This window comes from Phoenix dactylifera, chromosome 4 (assembly GCF_051530095.1).
Source record: "Phoenix dactylifera cultivar Ajwa chromosome 4, Ajwa_hap1_PhDact_Kaust_v1.1, whole genome shotgun sequence".
NCBI classification, from domain to species: domain Eukaryota; kingdom Viridiplantae; phylum Streptophyta; class Magnoliopsida; order Arecales; family Arecaceae; genus Phoenix; species Phoenix dactylifera.
Window position 1 is genome coordinate 53065366 of NC_143193.1, and position 16579 is coordinate 53081944.

The 16579-nt window shown below is 39.9% G+C and overlaps 1 protein-coding gene and 1 long non-coding RNA gene across 6 annotated transcripts; both read right to left on the minus strand.

The window, feature by feature from the left end:
• Positions 1-559: 559 nt before the first annotated feature.
• Positions 560-9500, minus strand: LOC103714289 (digalactosyldiacylglycerol synthase 1, chloroplastic). The gene is made up of 7 exons (XM_008801487.6): positions 8645-9500; positions 4109-4141; positions 3440-3527; positions 2174-2658; positions 1815-2081; positions 1268-1617; positions 560-1173 (listed from the first exon to the last, which is right to left on the minus strand). Exons 1-7 carry the CDS (start codon positions 9260-9262, stop codon positions 633-635), a joined length of 2382 nt encoding a protein of 793 aa, XP_008799709.3. The 5' UTR covers positions 9263-9500; the 3' UTR covers positions 560-632.
• Positions 9501-10105: 605 nt separating this feature from the next.
• LOC103714288 (uncharacterized) lies at positions 10106-15397 on the minus strand. 5 transcript variants are annotated; one of them, XR_016400377.1, is made up of 6 exons: positions 14926-15397; positions 14627-14748; positions 13837-13905; positions 11542-13167; positions 11252-11301; positions 10106-11101 (listed from the first exon to the last, which is right to left on the minus strand). It is a non-coding gene; the product is annotated as an uncharacterized LOC103714288 (long non-coding RNA). The 5 variants fall into 5 exon arrangements; XR_016400379.1 differs by having other exon boundaries at positions 10107-10758; positions 10898-11301; XR_016400380.1 differs by having other exon boundaries at positions 10111-11301; positions 11542-11785; positions 12971-13167; positions 14926-15389.
• Between the last annotated feature and the right edge of the window lie 1182 nt (positions 15398-16579).

The following is a 16579-nucleotide window of genomic DNA, read 5'->3' on the forward strand; positions in this document are numbered from 1 at the left end:
GAGTACCAGAGTACCAGCAGGGCAATCCTTTCATCAAATGGGAACATTAAGAGTTTCCAACGATACATCTGCACAGAGCTCTCTCGAATTATTCACCAGGGAGCAAAATGTAGGTCCTATGCTTCTACTATTCTGGACCCTAAGATGATGCTGTATTAGTCAATATATATCCATCACACAGCATCAGCCTGCTTATTTTTGATACATCAAATGTGAAAAGAATCGGAAAGGGGCAAGGCTCGCACAAACTTAACCCTACCTAAAAGATTGTTATTTTCAAACCTGTGATTTTGCATTGACTGGCCACATCAACAAGGATGCACGGACTCAAGATGACCAGCGTATATTTTCACAATTCATGATAGCCAGCAGAATAAGTAGGATTCACATGGTTGCCTCTCCAACTACCCTTTCTCCCAGGGTTGCAGTTTGTATTCATCTCAAAGTATGGCAATGGCAGAGGCATGAGTAAAGAATCATTTACAGCTTGGGAGATAGATGAAGACGCGCATCAGCGGAAGGAAATCAAAAGGAATTATGAGATCATCATGCACATTACTTTGGGAAAGCTCTTGGCCTAACTTCATCAAATAGCATATACACTACAGGATATTGTTACAAAAGGGTTTCCCTTACCAGCCATATACAGGATTCTGTACCTGAGGTGGCAAGAGGTGCAGATCCATGCAATGTTGCTTATCATAATCACGTGTACCCGGTATTGCTCCTGTAGATAACCTCAGGATCTCACTTCCCGTGAGACAATAATGAGCAAATGCCAATCCCCCGTCCACAACATCTGAGAAAGCTGGCATGGAAATTGATTTCTTAATAGCCTTGATACTGTTGGATTTGCCTCCTTCACTTGACTCATCATTGTTATTACTCAACACTCGATCAAGCTCGGAGTACTCCATGAATCTCTGGGTTGCAGCCTCCCATGACAGGTTATATCTCTGCTCAGGAGTGAGGGATTGGGGTTCATTGGCCATCGCCTCTTTCACTCGAGCAACGAAGTCCTCTGATGTCTTGTAAGTTAAGCAGTTCGGAAATGCCCTGAAGAAATCATTTGACGGGTGATCTGCGCAAATAACAAACTTCCCCATTGCCAGAGCCTCAGCTGTCGCCGTGCAAACGACATCACTGACACTAGGATTTATAAAAACCTTGTACCTGTGAATACAACCAAATAATTGCATCAATAATTAATGAAGAAAAATGCAGCAATACATGCAAGGTAAATATGGGCTTCTCATGCGATCATTACCCATGAAGTGAATCATCTGCATGATCCCTTCCTTTAAGGAAGTTGAGATTCAGGTCCAACTTCCTGGCAGTAGATTGAACATCATGTGAGTCCTCTCCATTTCCATACACGTCTAACTTGAAACCTTCTAATTCGTTCTTGTGCTTTGCTAACAAGTCAATCAGTTCTCTATAACCTTTCGCCCACACCATCTTTCCTAGAAAATATGCTCCTTTTGAGAATGCAAGCTCTCCGCGCTCCCTTTCAGCAGCTATCTTTTCTCCAATTTTAAGAAATTTGGGATTCACGCCATGAACATTGCAGATAACAGACTTGGGTAGATCCTGCGTCGCTGCAGAAAGACGCAAAACCTGCATGATAAACATCATTGATTAGTTTCAGATATAAGAAAATCTTTCTCAATTGCTTCATGGTATATAATATAGTATTATACTGTCCAGCAAAAGAAAATAAACACCAATTCCCCCATAGTAAACATATTAGACCAAAGCATAAATGAAACAGAAGCAATACGTGAATGAACCACCAGAAGATTTAAAAATAAGACCTTGTGGCAGTATGCTCTCATGACCCAGTTGTTAATATGTTTGACCAGGAAAGCTTGGATAGCTCCGTTCTTCTCCCTTTTGATGTACTCTAGGTAATTTGTGTGAACAACACCGACAACATGATTAAACTTATCTGTCCAACGCTTTCCATGATGATACCAATTTAGGTGCTCTGGCTCTTCCAGTATTGCAATATCAGCTTCCCTGGAAGGAATAAATTGTGTAGTGTCCCCAGCAGGTATGATGCTCCGCCTCTCTTTTGAGAACTGAAGTCCAATAATACCATGTTAAATAATCGGAATTTGTGAAAATTTTGCATGAAATAAATGCATGACAAATATTTCCTTGAGAGAGCTACCTTTCCTGGATAAAAAGAGATCTTGAAATCTGCTTTAAAACCAACTCTTTCTTCCACCCAATTTCGTATGAAAACCTCCTGCTCTTCTGGAGAACTAAAAGTCATACCATTAGGATAAACCAGCTCCTGGTCAGACTTGCAAATCCAAGGGACCACCAATGTAACATCCTGCTCTGCAGATTTAGCCAAATATGCAGCTCGAAACAGTGGATTCACAGCAGTTCCAGTCATCCATGGGAGACTGGCGGTTGTCACAATTGCAACATGATGCTTCTTTTCTTCTGTGTCATTCTTTATTGGGTCTGTCCAAAAGCCACCATCATAGTGATGCCCTGTACTTTGGAGCACGCTGGCTATTCTTAGATCAAGTTCATCATTGATGTTCCCGTTCTCAAGTAAGGATGCTTCCTTCTCAGAAAGAGAATGACATAAGAGCTGGTCTTTGCGTCGGCTGCACAAAGCCTCGACTATTTTATCGCATATATCTACAAGGCCAAATAAAATGTTCAATGATGTAAAATCATGTATCATACTGTTCTAGAATAAGCACATATTTGTATAGATCTAGACATAAAGTTCCAAGTAAAGCCAAAATTGTAAGAAAAGCATGACAAGTTCCTCATGTAACCCAGTCAAAAGACATGAATATCGGGAGTGATGTACATATGCCTTTTATAAATAAATGAAGGAGAAATTTCCTAGATTATAAGGTTTCAATGAAACTTATGCCTCAAACTCAGGTCTGTAAGATAAAACACAAGATGATTCTAAAAACCGAAGACTATCATTACAGGCATTCACGTCTATGAGTTTAACAACAAAGTCAGGATCACAAGAATGTTTCAAACAAACCAGCAAGAAATCCAACAACTTGAGCCTAAAGTTTTTCATAGTACTCAGTCCCTGAACAGCCTAAGCAAATACAGATCAGAGAACCTGATTTAAAACTATTAGAGAAGGCAAAAAAAAAATAGTTCTAATGGCAATATAGCACAAAAGAAATAAGTGAAGGTGGCAGATGTAACATATTATCTACCCTTTTGATATATCATGGTTGTAAGATATAAGTGGTGGAAATCAAGTATCCGATATCAACAGGCAATTGGTGAATTGGGCATCTTGCAAACTTAAATATACAAGAAGAAAGCAAGATGCAGATTACTCATATAAAATGAAGCCATAGATATTAGGTCGCTTAGCAGTATCAGCCACACAGTTATGAGCAACCAGTCACAACAAAAGACTATGGAAACAACTTCATTGTACCTCGTCTTATACCAAGTTGATCAAACAATGGGCCAGATTGCTTAACCAGATATGCCAAAAGTTCAGGTAGATCCAGTGGTGGAACTTCCTGTGCACAAATAAGCATTAGTACAAGCATAAAGAAGATCATTGATTATCAAATATTATTGTATCTTTAGGCATCACAATCTTTCAATTTAGAAAAAATAAAAACACCGCCACTAAAATTTCCAGTAGTAGGCACAGCACTAGATTTTCATGAAATATGATAGAGACAATAATGTCATTCTAATATCTTGCTCGAAGGGTCAAGATGCAGTATTAGCTTTTTATAAGAGATCAGATGAAGTGCTTCTTGTTTATTATGGAGAATATATTAACCCATGTTGCAAATCGTGATCCCATCTTAATATCCAAATAACACATCTCTCGCCAATTGTGAACTCTATAATTGAAACCTCAAGGTTAGAGTTTGCATTACTAAGAGTGCTGTAAGAATAGAGTCTGAATTACATGCCTATGTCTTCGCTTTACATTTAAAGCAGCAAGAAGAGAAACAGATCAAAGTCATAAGATGTAGCCAGGAGAGTATATCAAATCTTAAGTATGTGCATTGTGAAATTTCACTTGTAAACCTGAAAACTGATGTATCTAAAAATAATGCTAACGATAAAGACCTCTACAACCAACCTTTGATTCTTGAGGCTCCTTGCAAATCGATTTCTGCAACAAAAACACAAAAAGTGAGTAAGTAAAAAAAAAAAATTGCTTTCAAATGCAGTAATATACAATTCTCATAGAGAAAAAGAACAAATAGGAGGAAAAATCAAACTGAAACACAAGCGGTTCTTGTAATAGCTCATGCATCATGCCTTTGCATTTTTGGGGCTGGTTGCACAGAGAAAGTGCATTAGTTACTAGATTATTGAAAATGCGTTCGGATGCCCATGTTCACTTCAACAAAAGTAATATTCTTCATCATAACCTAGAATTTTTTTTCATATCCATGAAGGCCCAAAATGATAGAGTGATATGGCCAAATCCCATAAACTGGAATCCCAAGTGACATTTAGAGCTTGAATATCTTAATGGATGAGACTTAAAGGAAAATGGTTACAAACTGGAGTATCAAGGCATGTTTTGTGAGAATGAGAGAATAACAATTAAAGAGGGGAAAGAAGAGAAACAGAATAGAACCTTGCAAAAAATATGTTTATATTTAGTACCCCCTACCTTGCTGCCAATATCCAACCAGGACAGGCACCACATGGTGACAACAGTGCTGGTAATAATTGCAAAAACTCAAAAATCCCAAGCATGGGAATTCAAAGAACAAGCGCCAGCATGCATTCATCTTGACCATCTATTTACATATCTGCACATTCATACGCAATTCCAAGTTCATATCATGTCGCCATTTAATTGAAAAACACAGATGCAAATTCCTTTAACTATTCAAAATATTTGTTCAGAAGGGTCAAGAATACTTGAGCTAAACTGCATGAGGAACAACAAAGCCATGGTCACCATCGCAAGTTATCTTTTTCGCTTGCACGTTTATTTGAGTAGGTATCCTTCTCCCATATGATATGATTATTTTGATAATGAAAAAAAAATGCACTTTTGGACAAGGACACCACTATCATTGATATAGGTGCTAAAAACAGATCAACCTGCAAGCGTCCAACCAAGAAAAGAACTCATTTGTGGACCCTGTGACTTCTACCGTGAAAGTAATATCTATGAGAATGAGATCCCGGCTCATTGCCTGCTCATATTTCTTCAGTTTTACACCACCACTACATTGTGCACAGTGTTCTGCCAGCAAGTTATTTCATCCTTAGGGTGAAAGTCCTTATGGTGAAATCCACATGATGGGCTGCTCTTGGGAAATCCTCAATGAAAAAATGGAGACGGCGACAATATTAAGGCAATCTACATCAATTAACCTGGTAAGTTGTGGTTGGCTGCACATGCCTCTTAATCCACTTCCATTCTTGCATTCATAGATCCTCATAAGTATCAACCACTGAATGACATTCCATACAACGGCTTAGACCTTGACCTCATTCGATAGATTACTAAATGCACAAAACAAGCATCTAAATTTTTCATTACCCCTAAAATTATCTGAAAGCATTTTAACAACCACAAGCAACTACAGCACCCCCCCCCCCTTCTTTTCCTTTCCCCTCTCTCACCACCACCTTGTCAGGACCATCGGTTTGATGGTATTTTAGAAAGGTAGGACTCTTTCACCTCTTTTGGTATTTCATTAAATTTCTAATCATGTAGGGAAGCAAGGGCTCTTTCAAAGTATGATAACCTATTTAAAGAGTCAAATACACCCCCCACCCTCCCCCCCTCCCCCCCCCCCCCCCCCCCCCAAAAAAAAGAAAAGAAAACACGAAACTAATAAGATCAATGGCTCTATTTTGCACCAGACTGTCTATATATTAGCTCTCTGTTGTTTTTGCCTTTACCCTCACAGTTCTTCTCTTCTTATCATCCCTCAAAGATGAATCTTTTCTCTATTATCCAAATTTATCAAGGCCAAGTGTCATTGATTATATTTCTTTTATTGCCCCTTTCTGGTTCTCCTTTGCCCATGTCTAAAATGGAGATCGGTGTCATTCCCACGAAGGTAGGATTGGAACTAACAAACAAAAAATATTGTTTGGATCAGTTTTCTTTGAGAGAAAAGTTGTTGTTTGGATTTGTTAACATTATAAAATAGAAAAGATCATGGTTGCATATGGCATAGATTATCTTCCAAATTTAGAAGTTTTAAACAATTCCAGTGACTGATTTTTTTTATTTGCTTCTCAATAAAGTTCTAGACATTTTTTTATCCAGTCATAAATTTTTCATGTTTATGAAGCATGGTCCAAGTAATGGTCATTATAATAATTTCTTGAATTAATTTTTAATTTTACTAACGGTTTGTTTTACTAGTAATAGTTCCTTAATGATGGTTTTTAGGCCATCGACAATTAATAGCTACAGCAACATTAGTATAACCATGTCATTTTGGTCCATATTTCTATTTTTCACCTGAACCCTGGTCTAGTCCTATCCATGGTCACGATATTTGCTGAATTTTAAAAAAAAATCATGAATAATTTGTCATGTGAGAGCTTGCTGACTTGTTCTGCATATTATTCGGTAGTTCATGAATGGATCACAAACAGAATAGTTCAAAAAACATGAAATTAGTGAATAGATCATGAGATTACGAACGGTTTTGAGTGTTGGGTGTTATCATGCAGCTCACGAATGCATGGATGCCATGGGATCTCCAGAAGCAGAAAAGATAGTTTAAAGACCATAAACATTTTTGGGTGCTAAGAAGTGGAAGGAAAATATAAACTGACAAGATCTCATGAACCAATAGATGAGATGGGTTTGGGCATTATTACATAGGTCCCACTTTTTAGTGTCCAGCCTACACAAGCATCTAGAGAACCAGTGAAGGCCAACAGTTTGTTCCTCTTGTTCTCTCTTGTAGGGGGACTTCTCATCTTCCCATCTTCATTTGTTCTTCTGTTGGGTACAACACTCAAATAGATGAGATGGGTTTGGGTGTTATTACATAGGTCCCACTTTTTAGTGCCCCACCTACACAAGTATCTAGAGAAACCAGTCAAGGCCAACAGCTCATTCCTCTTGTCCTCTCTTGTGGAGGGACTTCTCATTTTCCTTTATTTTTCAATTTCTTTTAAACTCTAGTTCTTTTTTACATATTCAAAAATTTTCTAAGCATAATCAAAGATGATCCAAGATTCACTCTACTTATTTACATATTCAAAAGTTTTCTTAGCACAATCAAAGATGAGTCAAGATTCACTTTACTTTCTTGAATTTGGAAATATTAGGTTGAAATATAGCAATTCAAATGTTTTTTCACAAACTTAGAAATGATGTAACATGAAAATGTATGGACCATGGAGTGGAAACGAGTTTTTGTCTAGCATTTTCTATATAAGCATATAAACTTGTATTTTTATTTAACTATTATATTTTTTCCGAATTCCAAAATTTTCAAGCTTGTTGAATTATTCTTGAACGGGTGTTCATGGCTCTGACCTTGAGAGAATGTGAAAAATTCCTTCTTATAACCCCAGCCCAATTTCTTAACTAATAGCTTTAGAATCCTTGCGATCACTAGCAATGAAAAATAAAGGTTTAGCCTACTAACTTAATTTTACTTTCCATATGCTTCTCTCAAGAAAAATATACAAACTTTTCTATATGATGAGGGTCCTTTTTTGATGGTCACTCAATAATGCATAACATCCAGTAAATATCCGAATTCCAAAAAGGGCTCTCGTGCAGAACAAGAGAGTGGATACAACTGAAATCCCATCCATCAGTTTTTGCCAGTGATGCATGAAAGTCAACTTCGATTTAAACCAGCTGATGAATAGAACTTTCTATATTTTGATATTAGTTAATCAACACCATTGAATGAAGATTTATTAGATGGTATTCAGCAGCCTAAGCTTAATTGATATCAAAATATGGAAGTTATACCACATGTAACGTTTAATAGGTTTTATGACAGGTGGAAAACTAGCCAAATACCGGAGGGAAACTAACAAAACATTTGACAGTTGCTTGTATCATATTGAAGCTTTTTTCAAGAAATGATGTGCAGAAAAGCCAGTCGTTAACCTAACAACCTCTGTAAAAACTATGTAGTGTAAAAGTGACTGGAACCATCAGAAAATATTGCCCTGGCAGACACTTCACATGTAAGCGTGGCTCTACATATGGTAGTGTGAAGAGTAAGGTACTGGATGAAGCCACATCAGCTGTTTCAGAATATTGTCTTTTCATGACTTCCAATCCAGCAACCCCTAGGTTTGCATGTCCATTTAAAATGTAACTATCACCAATTTCCTTAGAAAAATGAAAAGCAAAATTGTATTGCAACAAAGAAAATTTCTGCTTGGATCATCATCCTAGTAGAACATGATGATCCTAGCAATCCAAACTATGATAAAATTCAGTCGTTTGGGAGTTGTCTATTTCGCAGCCCTGGATATCGACACCTTCATCTCATTGTATTGATCACAAAACTAGGTATTCTTAACATTTATAATAAGGAGAATGAAAAGCCCTAATTCCACAAAAGGATGAGGTCGCTATGTCAGAAGACCGCGTATTCAAACTAATAAAACCCTAAAGGGGAAGAAAACGAAAAGGATAGAGACAAGGATTTACCAGGCTCAATTTCACTTTCTCCACGAAGTCGCTGCTCTTGAAATTTCCAAAGATCTCGCTCGATTGGCTCTTCCTCTCAAGCTCTTTCAATCTTGTCTTCAACAACCGAATCGGCTCCCACTCCTTCTCCTTCTCCTCTCCCTTCCACCGGACCCTCCTCCTAACCGGGCCCCGGACCCCATCCTTGCTGAGATCCAGAACCGCTCCCACCTCATCCACCTCCGCGACGATGGCGTTCCTGATCCCGGATAGATCGATCCGGATCGTCGACTTGGGGCTCCACTTCTCCAGCACCTTCCGGCTGAACTCCGGCGACGAGTACGCCCGCCGGATGTCCGACAGCTTCGGCTGGATCCGCTTCACGAACTCGAGTTCCGCGATCGACCCCTCCACCGGCGGCCGCGGCGGCGCCGAGAACGCTGACGCCGAATGGAGGAAGTTCTCCAGCTCGCGGTCGGCGAGGCTCTTGAACGAATTGGCCCTGGCCCGCATCAGCTGGAGGTCGGCGCCCGCAGAGTCCCGCACCTCCCGCCACCCCTTGGAGAGGAACGAGAAGGCCTTCTCCGCCGTGCCGGAGCTCGAAGCCGTCGGCGGTGGCTCCATGCCCAGATTGATCATGGAGGCGATCTAGTTAGAGCTAGGGTTTCTTCTTCTTCTTCCCGGTCGCGCTTCTCCTGATAACGTGCGGACGGGAAAGAAAGGAGAGCGAGGGACGGCCGAGGGGAACGACCGAACGAGGGGGTCGGAGGGGCGGAGGTTTATAAGGGGCTGGGCCATGGGGACTTGGGCGGGGGGCACGTGGAGGATATGCTGTCGTGGAGCGGGAGCAGATTGAACGGCACGTGATTTTAATGACGTGGAATGAAGCCGTTGGGCGGGGAGGTTCTAACGATGGGGAGGAGGGGGGACGGTTCCTGGAATATTCTGGAGTCTGGAGCGGGGAATATCCGACGGACGAGAATGATCGATCGGCTGCCAGCGCGTTATAACGGTAACGACGTGTACAGCAGGTCAGCAGCCAGGAGCCTAAAAGCATCGGTGGCTCTGCTTTGTTTGATGCATGAATCTAACAGCGTCCATACTGGAATTGATACACTTGATGTCTTGGTGGTACAGGCGCCGTGGGTAGGGCTCGTATCTCATCTCATCTTATCTTATCTTTTTTTTTTCCCTTTTTTTTTTTTTCTTGCTTTGCTAGGATCGAGCATGTATCTGTCGCGCAAAAGAAGGATCCGCCTGAAGATACAATCCCAACCCTAGAGCTGGTATATTGTTATTAGGGTGCAGGAATTGGCAAGGGATTTTTGAGCTACTGCTTGCATTCCTTTGAAGAAGAAAAAAAAAAAAAAAATTTATTGTTTTGGTATAACGGCTGCTCATGCTACACTGGCGTAAAATTGTATGCTTTGTTCACTGGACATAATAATAATGAAAAGTTTGAACAACAGTTTATTATAAAAAAAAAGAAATCCATCAAGTATCATCACATGAATGTTTTCATCCTAAAAAAACAAAAAGGCACAGCAAGAATGCCACTAAACAAGCAAAATGAGAACACATTGTCAAAGAAATTATTGCATGCACCAATAAAATTGTGCACGCAATCAATCACAGCCGCTAGCTTCTATGCTAGTGCATCAAGTTACATGCTTAATAAAAAGAATACATAGAAACCAGCAACTCTTATTGACTGCGTACGTAACCACACGATGCATACCATTTAGGTAATAATGTCTCTATTTTGGTCTGTCACAACCCCACAGCCAGCCATGTCTGAAGGATAAGGGCGTATGAAAGGGTCGCAGTCACGTCTATACGGGGGCAAGCGAAGTCGAAGTCTTCCTTCCAATGTAACCATCTCTGTAATTGTCTCCATTGTCCCATCAACTTGACCTTGGGCCGCTTGTCGACCAGAAATGATTCTCCGGAAGCATCTCCTTCAAACTTTGAGGTTCCAAGAGCCTCTAGCTTTTTCCACCGTTGTACTCCATGTTCAGGGAGCCACCAGATCATGTCCCTTGCTGGCTCTTCCAAAGCACTCGTGTCGCTATCTGCTTGCTTTTGAGGATGGTTCCAGTATGGTTCTAGCCATTGGGGACCTACTACGCGATTTCCTGGCTCAGGATCAGATACCACATGAAGCTTCTTGAAATGATGCCACAAGACTCACTGTATCTCCTCACCTCAAAAAAAGATAAGCTTTTTTCCTCAGAAAACAATTTGGAATAACAAGCATATATATGCTTAATTTACCATATGATTGGTTGTGATGAATTTGGCATCCATCACATCCTCCAGCAGCTTATGCAATGGTGTAAAAATTTACCTGTATTGAAAATGGCAGAAAGAAAGGGTCAATAAACAGCTTATATTAAGAAGAGAGTGGTGATTCCATTTTGCATCTCATTCTCGAGGGGTGAGACACGTTTTCCACTGGCTCTTAATCCCAAGAAATCACTGCAAAAGAAAGAAAATGAAAGGCGTGTATGACCCGTTTTCATTGATGACTTGAAAACATACAACCTTCACTTACAAACGTTTCAGAAATTTATTCCCATAAAAAAAAAAAAAGCTCTAACATCTCTTTATGAGCAGCAAGTTTCTCACCCCAGACAACTTATCCACCAGGTGTAACAACCAAGTTCACTTACATTCACCTGAAATTACATAATGAAAATATCAATCGCATCTAAAAGAATAACAATAAGTAGATCAAAAAGGAAGCCACCCTGAAAAACTTTCTGGATAGTTCTTTGACTATCCAACCAAGAGGGGTGGATGCCTATATCCTGCTGCATGCGCCGATTTTATGGGTAAATATTCTCATGTAACTCAGGCCACCAGTTATATCCTGTTCAGAAAGGAAGCCAACAGTTAAAAATGATGCATTGAATTACCTCAATGATAGTTCTCTTCCGTCACGACGCTGACAGATGTGTACATTGGACCATTTGGATTTTCCTTTATCCCAATGATATCTAGATTGAAGGTGCATTTCACTTCAGGATGTGTCGCATTAGCTCTCAAGAACCACAATCCCATTGGATAGAACCTCAATTCCATTGGATGGATGGAACACTCATATTTTGTTGTTTTCCTTGTAAAACCTGGTCCTACGCATGTGATTTTGGTGACCATTATCTTCCATTCATTGGTTGAACATCAAAACCAGAAAACATTAGAAATCAACTCATTAGCATAAGGCGTATCTTCAGCTTATATTAGATAAAGAACATAAGACAGCATTCTGAAAGCAAAGTAATTCCCTAACACTACTGCTTATCCATCATTATTGGAAGAAGTTCCCTAAAAGGGTTTTATCAAAAAAAGAGAAGGAAGTCTAAAATGCAGATCATTTATGAAATTCCAAGATAAGACAGCATCAAATTATGCAAGACAGGATAATTGGAAGGAAACATCATGTTCGAGGATTCCACCATCAGTATAAAGTTCAGTTATTTATCCCATCAACACTAGCAAATCTATCTATTTTAAACCAGATCTGCACCATAAGGAACTATTAATTTTAAAAAACAGAAGACCTATGGCGTCCACATTTTTTGGTGCATAAAGAAAGATTTAAGGCATTAAACAGGCTTCGCTTGGAGTGTACTACTGATAAGGGCTTGAAATGTCTCAATTGTTTTTCCTATCCTGCAAGAGCAAAGCTGATATCCAGTAATTATATGAGAGTCATGAATGCAATTTCTCATCTTCTTCTTCTTTTTTCATTTTGCTGTTGATGTAAAGATGGAGATCTCAACACCAAAATTTCTGGCGAACAATGAAAACCATTTAATATATTTTTTTGGTAAGAAAAGATTTATTTTTAAAAAAAAATTGAATTTGTATTATCAGATACACTTTACCAGTGTTAATAATATGGTTAAAATATAGGAAACTTACTTTTTGTGCTTACCATGGGACAGCAGAAAACTTCTCTGTTTTAGAAATTTAGTCTGAACTCATGTGAGAATTTCTAAAATAAAACACTCACTCATTTGAGGGTCCGTGCGGGCATGTATTTAGTCTCATCTCGGTTCTTCGCTAAGAAGATCTTGGATATTTATACATGGCCAAGAAATCCAAATAATCCGTTTCAGCTAGCCTTTTTGGATGGAGTCCTAGGTTGTGATAAATGGTATCAGAGCAGACGCAGCTCATGACCTATGTAGACTAAGGGATACCGCAACACAAGCCCATTCAGATTGACCATGAGTTGATCACGGTGTTTATGATTGGATTTGAATAGATTGACTTTTAGCCTATTGAGGACGTCAGGGCTTAAACAGAGAGATTATGTAAGAATCCGTGCGGGCAGTTTACCTTTGGAAGTGGGAGCTCCCACTTGCCAACCTTTTCATTCCTCTTTTGCTTATTAGTGTAGCTTTGCATGGGAACGATGCGAGATTACCTTCGTATGTATTGTAACATCATGATTCAGAAAGAATGCATGAATAGCTCCCCCATGTACCGGTTCATCTACCGTCCACCTAGATGGCAACTCCTCTTGTATAGCAAGCCTGAAAGGAACATAAGGGCAAATAAGAGAGTACCAACATGTAGTTGTGTAACAGACATTTGCTTGCACTTCCATTGGTGCAGATACATGCAAAACATATCGAGGGCCATTGAATCTATCTACAAGCTCAATTATAGGGCGAACAAAAACAACAGATAACACAGAGGCAGGACCTATTCAACCAAATGCAGTAGCATAAGACTACTTTCACTTACAGTTGATCACGGGCCTTCTGGCCCACCCAGCCCGGTCCGAAATTTTTCGGGCTTGGGCATTTAAAAAAAGGCCCATGGGTCAGGCATGGGATTCCAAACAAAAAAAAAAAATCAGGTTCGTCGGGTCGAGCCTGGGACCAGATTTATTAAGTCAGGTTAGGCCTAGACAAAAAATTAAGCCCAACAGTCAGGCCGGGCCGGACCGAGCCTGGGCATAGCCATCAGGCCTAATTTCTGTTGTAGAGCCCGGCTCGAGCTCGGCCCGGCCTGGGTTTTTATCAACTCTACTTTCACTGCATGAAGAGCTTCTCGTGCCAGCAAAGTTAAGGCCTCATGACAGGGTGTTCTGATCCAATTAGACCAAATCCGTTCTATGATTATTCTAACTAATACCATTAGCAGTTTCAGAAAAATGAATAAATGAATGAATTTTCTGAGGTGCAGGGAAGGCTTACGTTTTCGTCATCAGCGCCATCTCAGCAATACCGTTTCTTTGCGAACATCTTCCTCTTGATACCAAGAGCCTGTTGACGTTTATTACGTAAAACACGATTAAAATGGAACAATATAAAACGTCAGAACCCTAAAGTTTCCCATCTTGGGTGTCAAAAACAATTTTAAAAAAAATCAGAAATTGGATGAAAATGAAAAGAAAAGAGAGTGAGCCTAGTGCTTCGAAGCACGAGGGAACGGATTTCATCGGCAGGCTTTTTTTGGGGCGCTTCCGTTACAACGACTTCACTCTGAGGCCTCTCACCTACCCCATGATTATCCCTGGACGCTTCATCGTGATTATTGCCCGTTGAGTGCGAAGTCTCCCCTTCCAAGGGTTAGGGAACCCGAACCTCGTAAACTTAGGTTCGGGATCCTGAAGTTTCGGGTCTATATCTAGGACGACCGTGTGGTACCAATGGACATACCTTAACCAGTCCTTCATCCAATTATAGAATAAAGTCCTTTCAAGGATTCATATTTCCCAAAACAATGTTGTATCAGACTACTTGTCTCCTTGTAGTTGGATCCCCAAGTTTTTGAAATGTTCCAAATTCCACTTGAGCATCCAAATCTGGATCAATACCAGCAAAAACATCTCTGAACAAGGTTCTAGCACCATGCCAAATGTGTCCAAAAAAGAAGAGCAAAGCAAACGTAGCATGCCCAAAAGTGAACCAACCCCTTGGACTACTACGAAAAACACCATCGGATTTCAAAGTAGTCCGATCAATTCAAAAATTTCAGGCACACCTTTTTGGCACAATCGGATCGCTCGCGGACTTCGCGAGCCTCTCTTTTGCTCTTCGATCGAAATGGTGCAGCCCGTAGCCATGGCGCTTCCGGTGGAGGAGCTCTATGTAATCTCCGTGCAGCTATAAACGCAAAGAATCAATCTAATCAAACAAACAGATCAAAAAGAAACAAATTTGATCGAGAAATTTCTATCTGAGTGACTAAAATTAGAATTGCACGAGATGGAAATCAAGAAATCAAAAAAAAAAAATTGCCATGGCGACGGAACTGGGGGAGCTGGAAGAACCCTAGCTTACAGTGAACTCGGATCTTTTGGGCAGTAGAGAAAGAAGCCGCGGAGGAATGTCAGAGCGCTGGGTGTTTAATAAGAAGCCTTCCCGACTTACATCTCGTCTAATGGAATATGATGCACAGTACCGTGTGCGACTCTATGATCCGGACCGTCCAAGTGTTGGAACCCAAGACTCGGAAATTTCACTTATTGAGATCCTGAGGCCTGCTTTAACGGCCCAATTTCTTGTCCAAACCCATGTTATCAGGCCCTATGAAAGCCGGGCCAACCATATTACCCACTTTTCTCTGAACTATGACAGATAAGCAAGGATGGCAATTAGAATTCAAATATTTTATTAAATAAATTAAAATATTTAATTTGAATCTAACTATTTTATTAAATAAATAATTTAAATCGATCTTGAACCAATTGAAAAAAATTTGAATATTGGAATAGCTAGTTGGCGAGAGAGTATAATGTTTTTCAAATCATGCACATATACTAGAAGATAAACAGGACCCCAGGCTGAGAAGTTTTTTTTTATGGGCTATGCAATACTCAAGGGCGGTTCTCTAGATGGGTTGTGTAGCTGCTCCTCTATTTTTATGGAGTTTTTTTTTTAAAGCAGCATTGTTATAAAATAAATAAAAAAAAAGTATAGGCATTGACAGCGATTTTATGAGAGACTGATAAAATATTTTCCATCCAATTCAAGGAAAAGCAAGAAGGGACGCAAAAAACTTGTAACCATTAATTAGCTTATGAACCATCACATCCAATCGTCAGGTGTGACAGCTCAATCCAGTCCCCTTTCCGTACGAGCAAAGTTAAATACTACATGTCCACCTCCAGCGCAAGAAAAGCGACGGACGATGCTGGACCCATCGGCAACTCACCTTTTATTTTATTTTATTTTATTTTATTTTTTTTCCCTTCTACTTCTGCTTATCTTTCTCCTCCTCCTCCGCTTTTTATTTTTATTTTTATTTTTATTTTTATTTTTTTATAATATATACAACCAACAAAATTAAGAGTTACAATTTGATATAATTATAAAGAAAAGACCTCCTGGTGCGTCCAAAAAACCTCTCTAAAGTACTGTGTTGGATAGACAGTAACCCAATCGACAGTCTTATTTGTCTCTCGATATATATGAACTGTCTGAAAATCACTACAATCTTACACCATTCACTGAATGTCGTCTAGTAGAGGCCGTCCATCTCTCCTTCGCCCCTTTTCATATATCTAAACGATCACCATGGCCAAATCTTTCTCAATGATGATATGCACCGCCCTCGGCCTCCTCCTCATATAGAAAATATCTTTCTATGCTGACTTGAGTTCCATCCCTATAGCTGTCAGCCTATCAGTGCATCGTCACTCACAACATACCTATAAAAAAAAGAGAGGAAAGTATAGAGTAGAAACATGGACGATGCATTGGGGGGCAACAGGAGGTGAAAATAAGGCGGAGGTCGCGACCGCCGCCCATCTCTCCTTCGCCCCTCTTTATGTATCTAACCAATTAACATGGCCAAATCTTCCTCGAGGATGATACGCTCTGCCCTCAACCTCCTTCTCATATAGAAAATATCTTTTGATGCTGACTTGAGTTTCATCTCTATAGCTGTCAGCCCACCAGTGCATCGCCGCTTACAACATAACTCTATAATAAT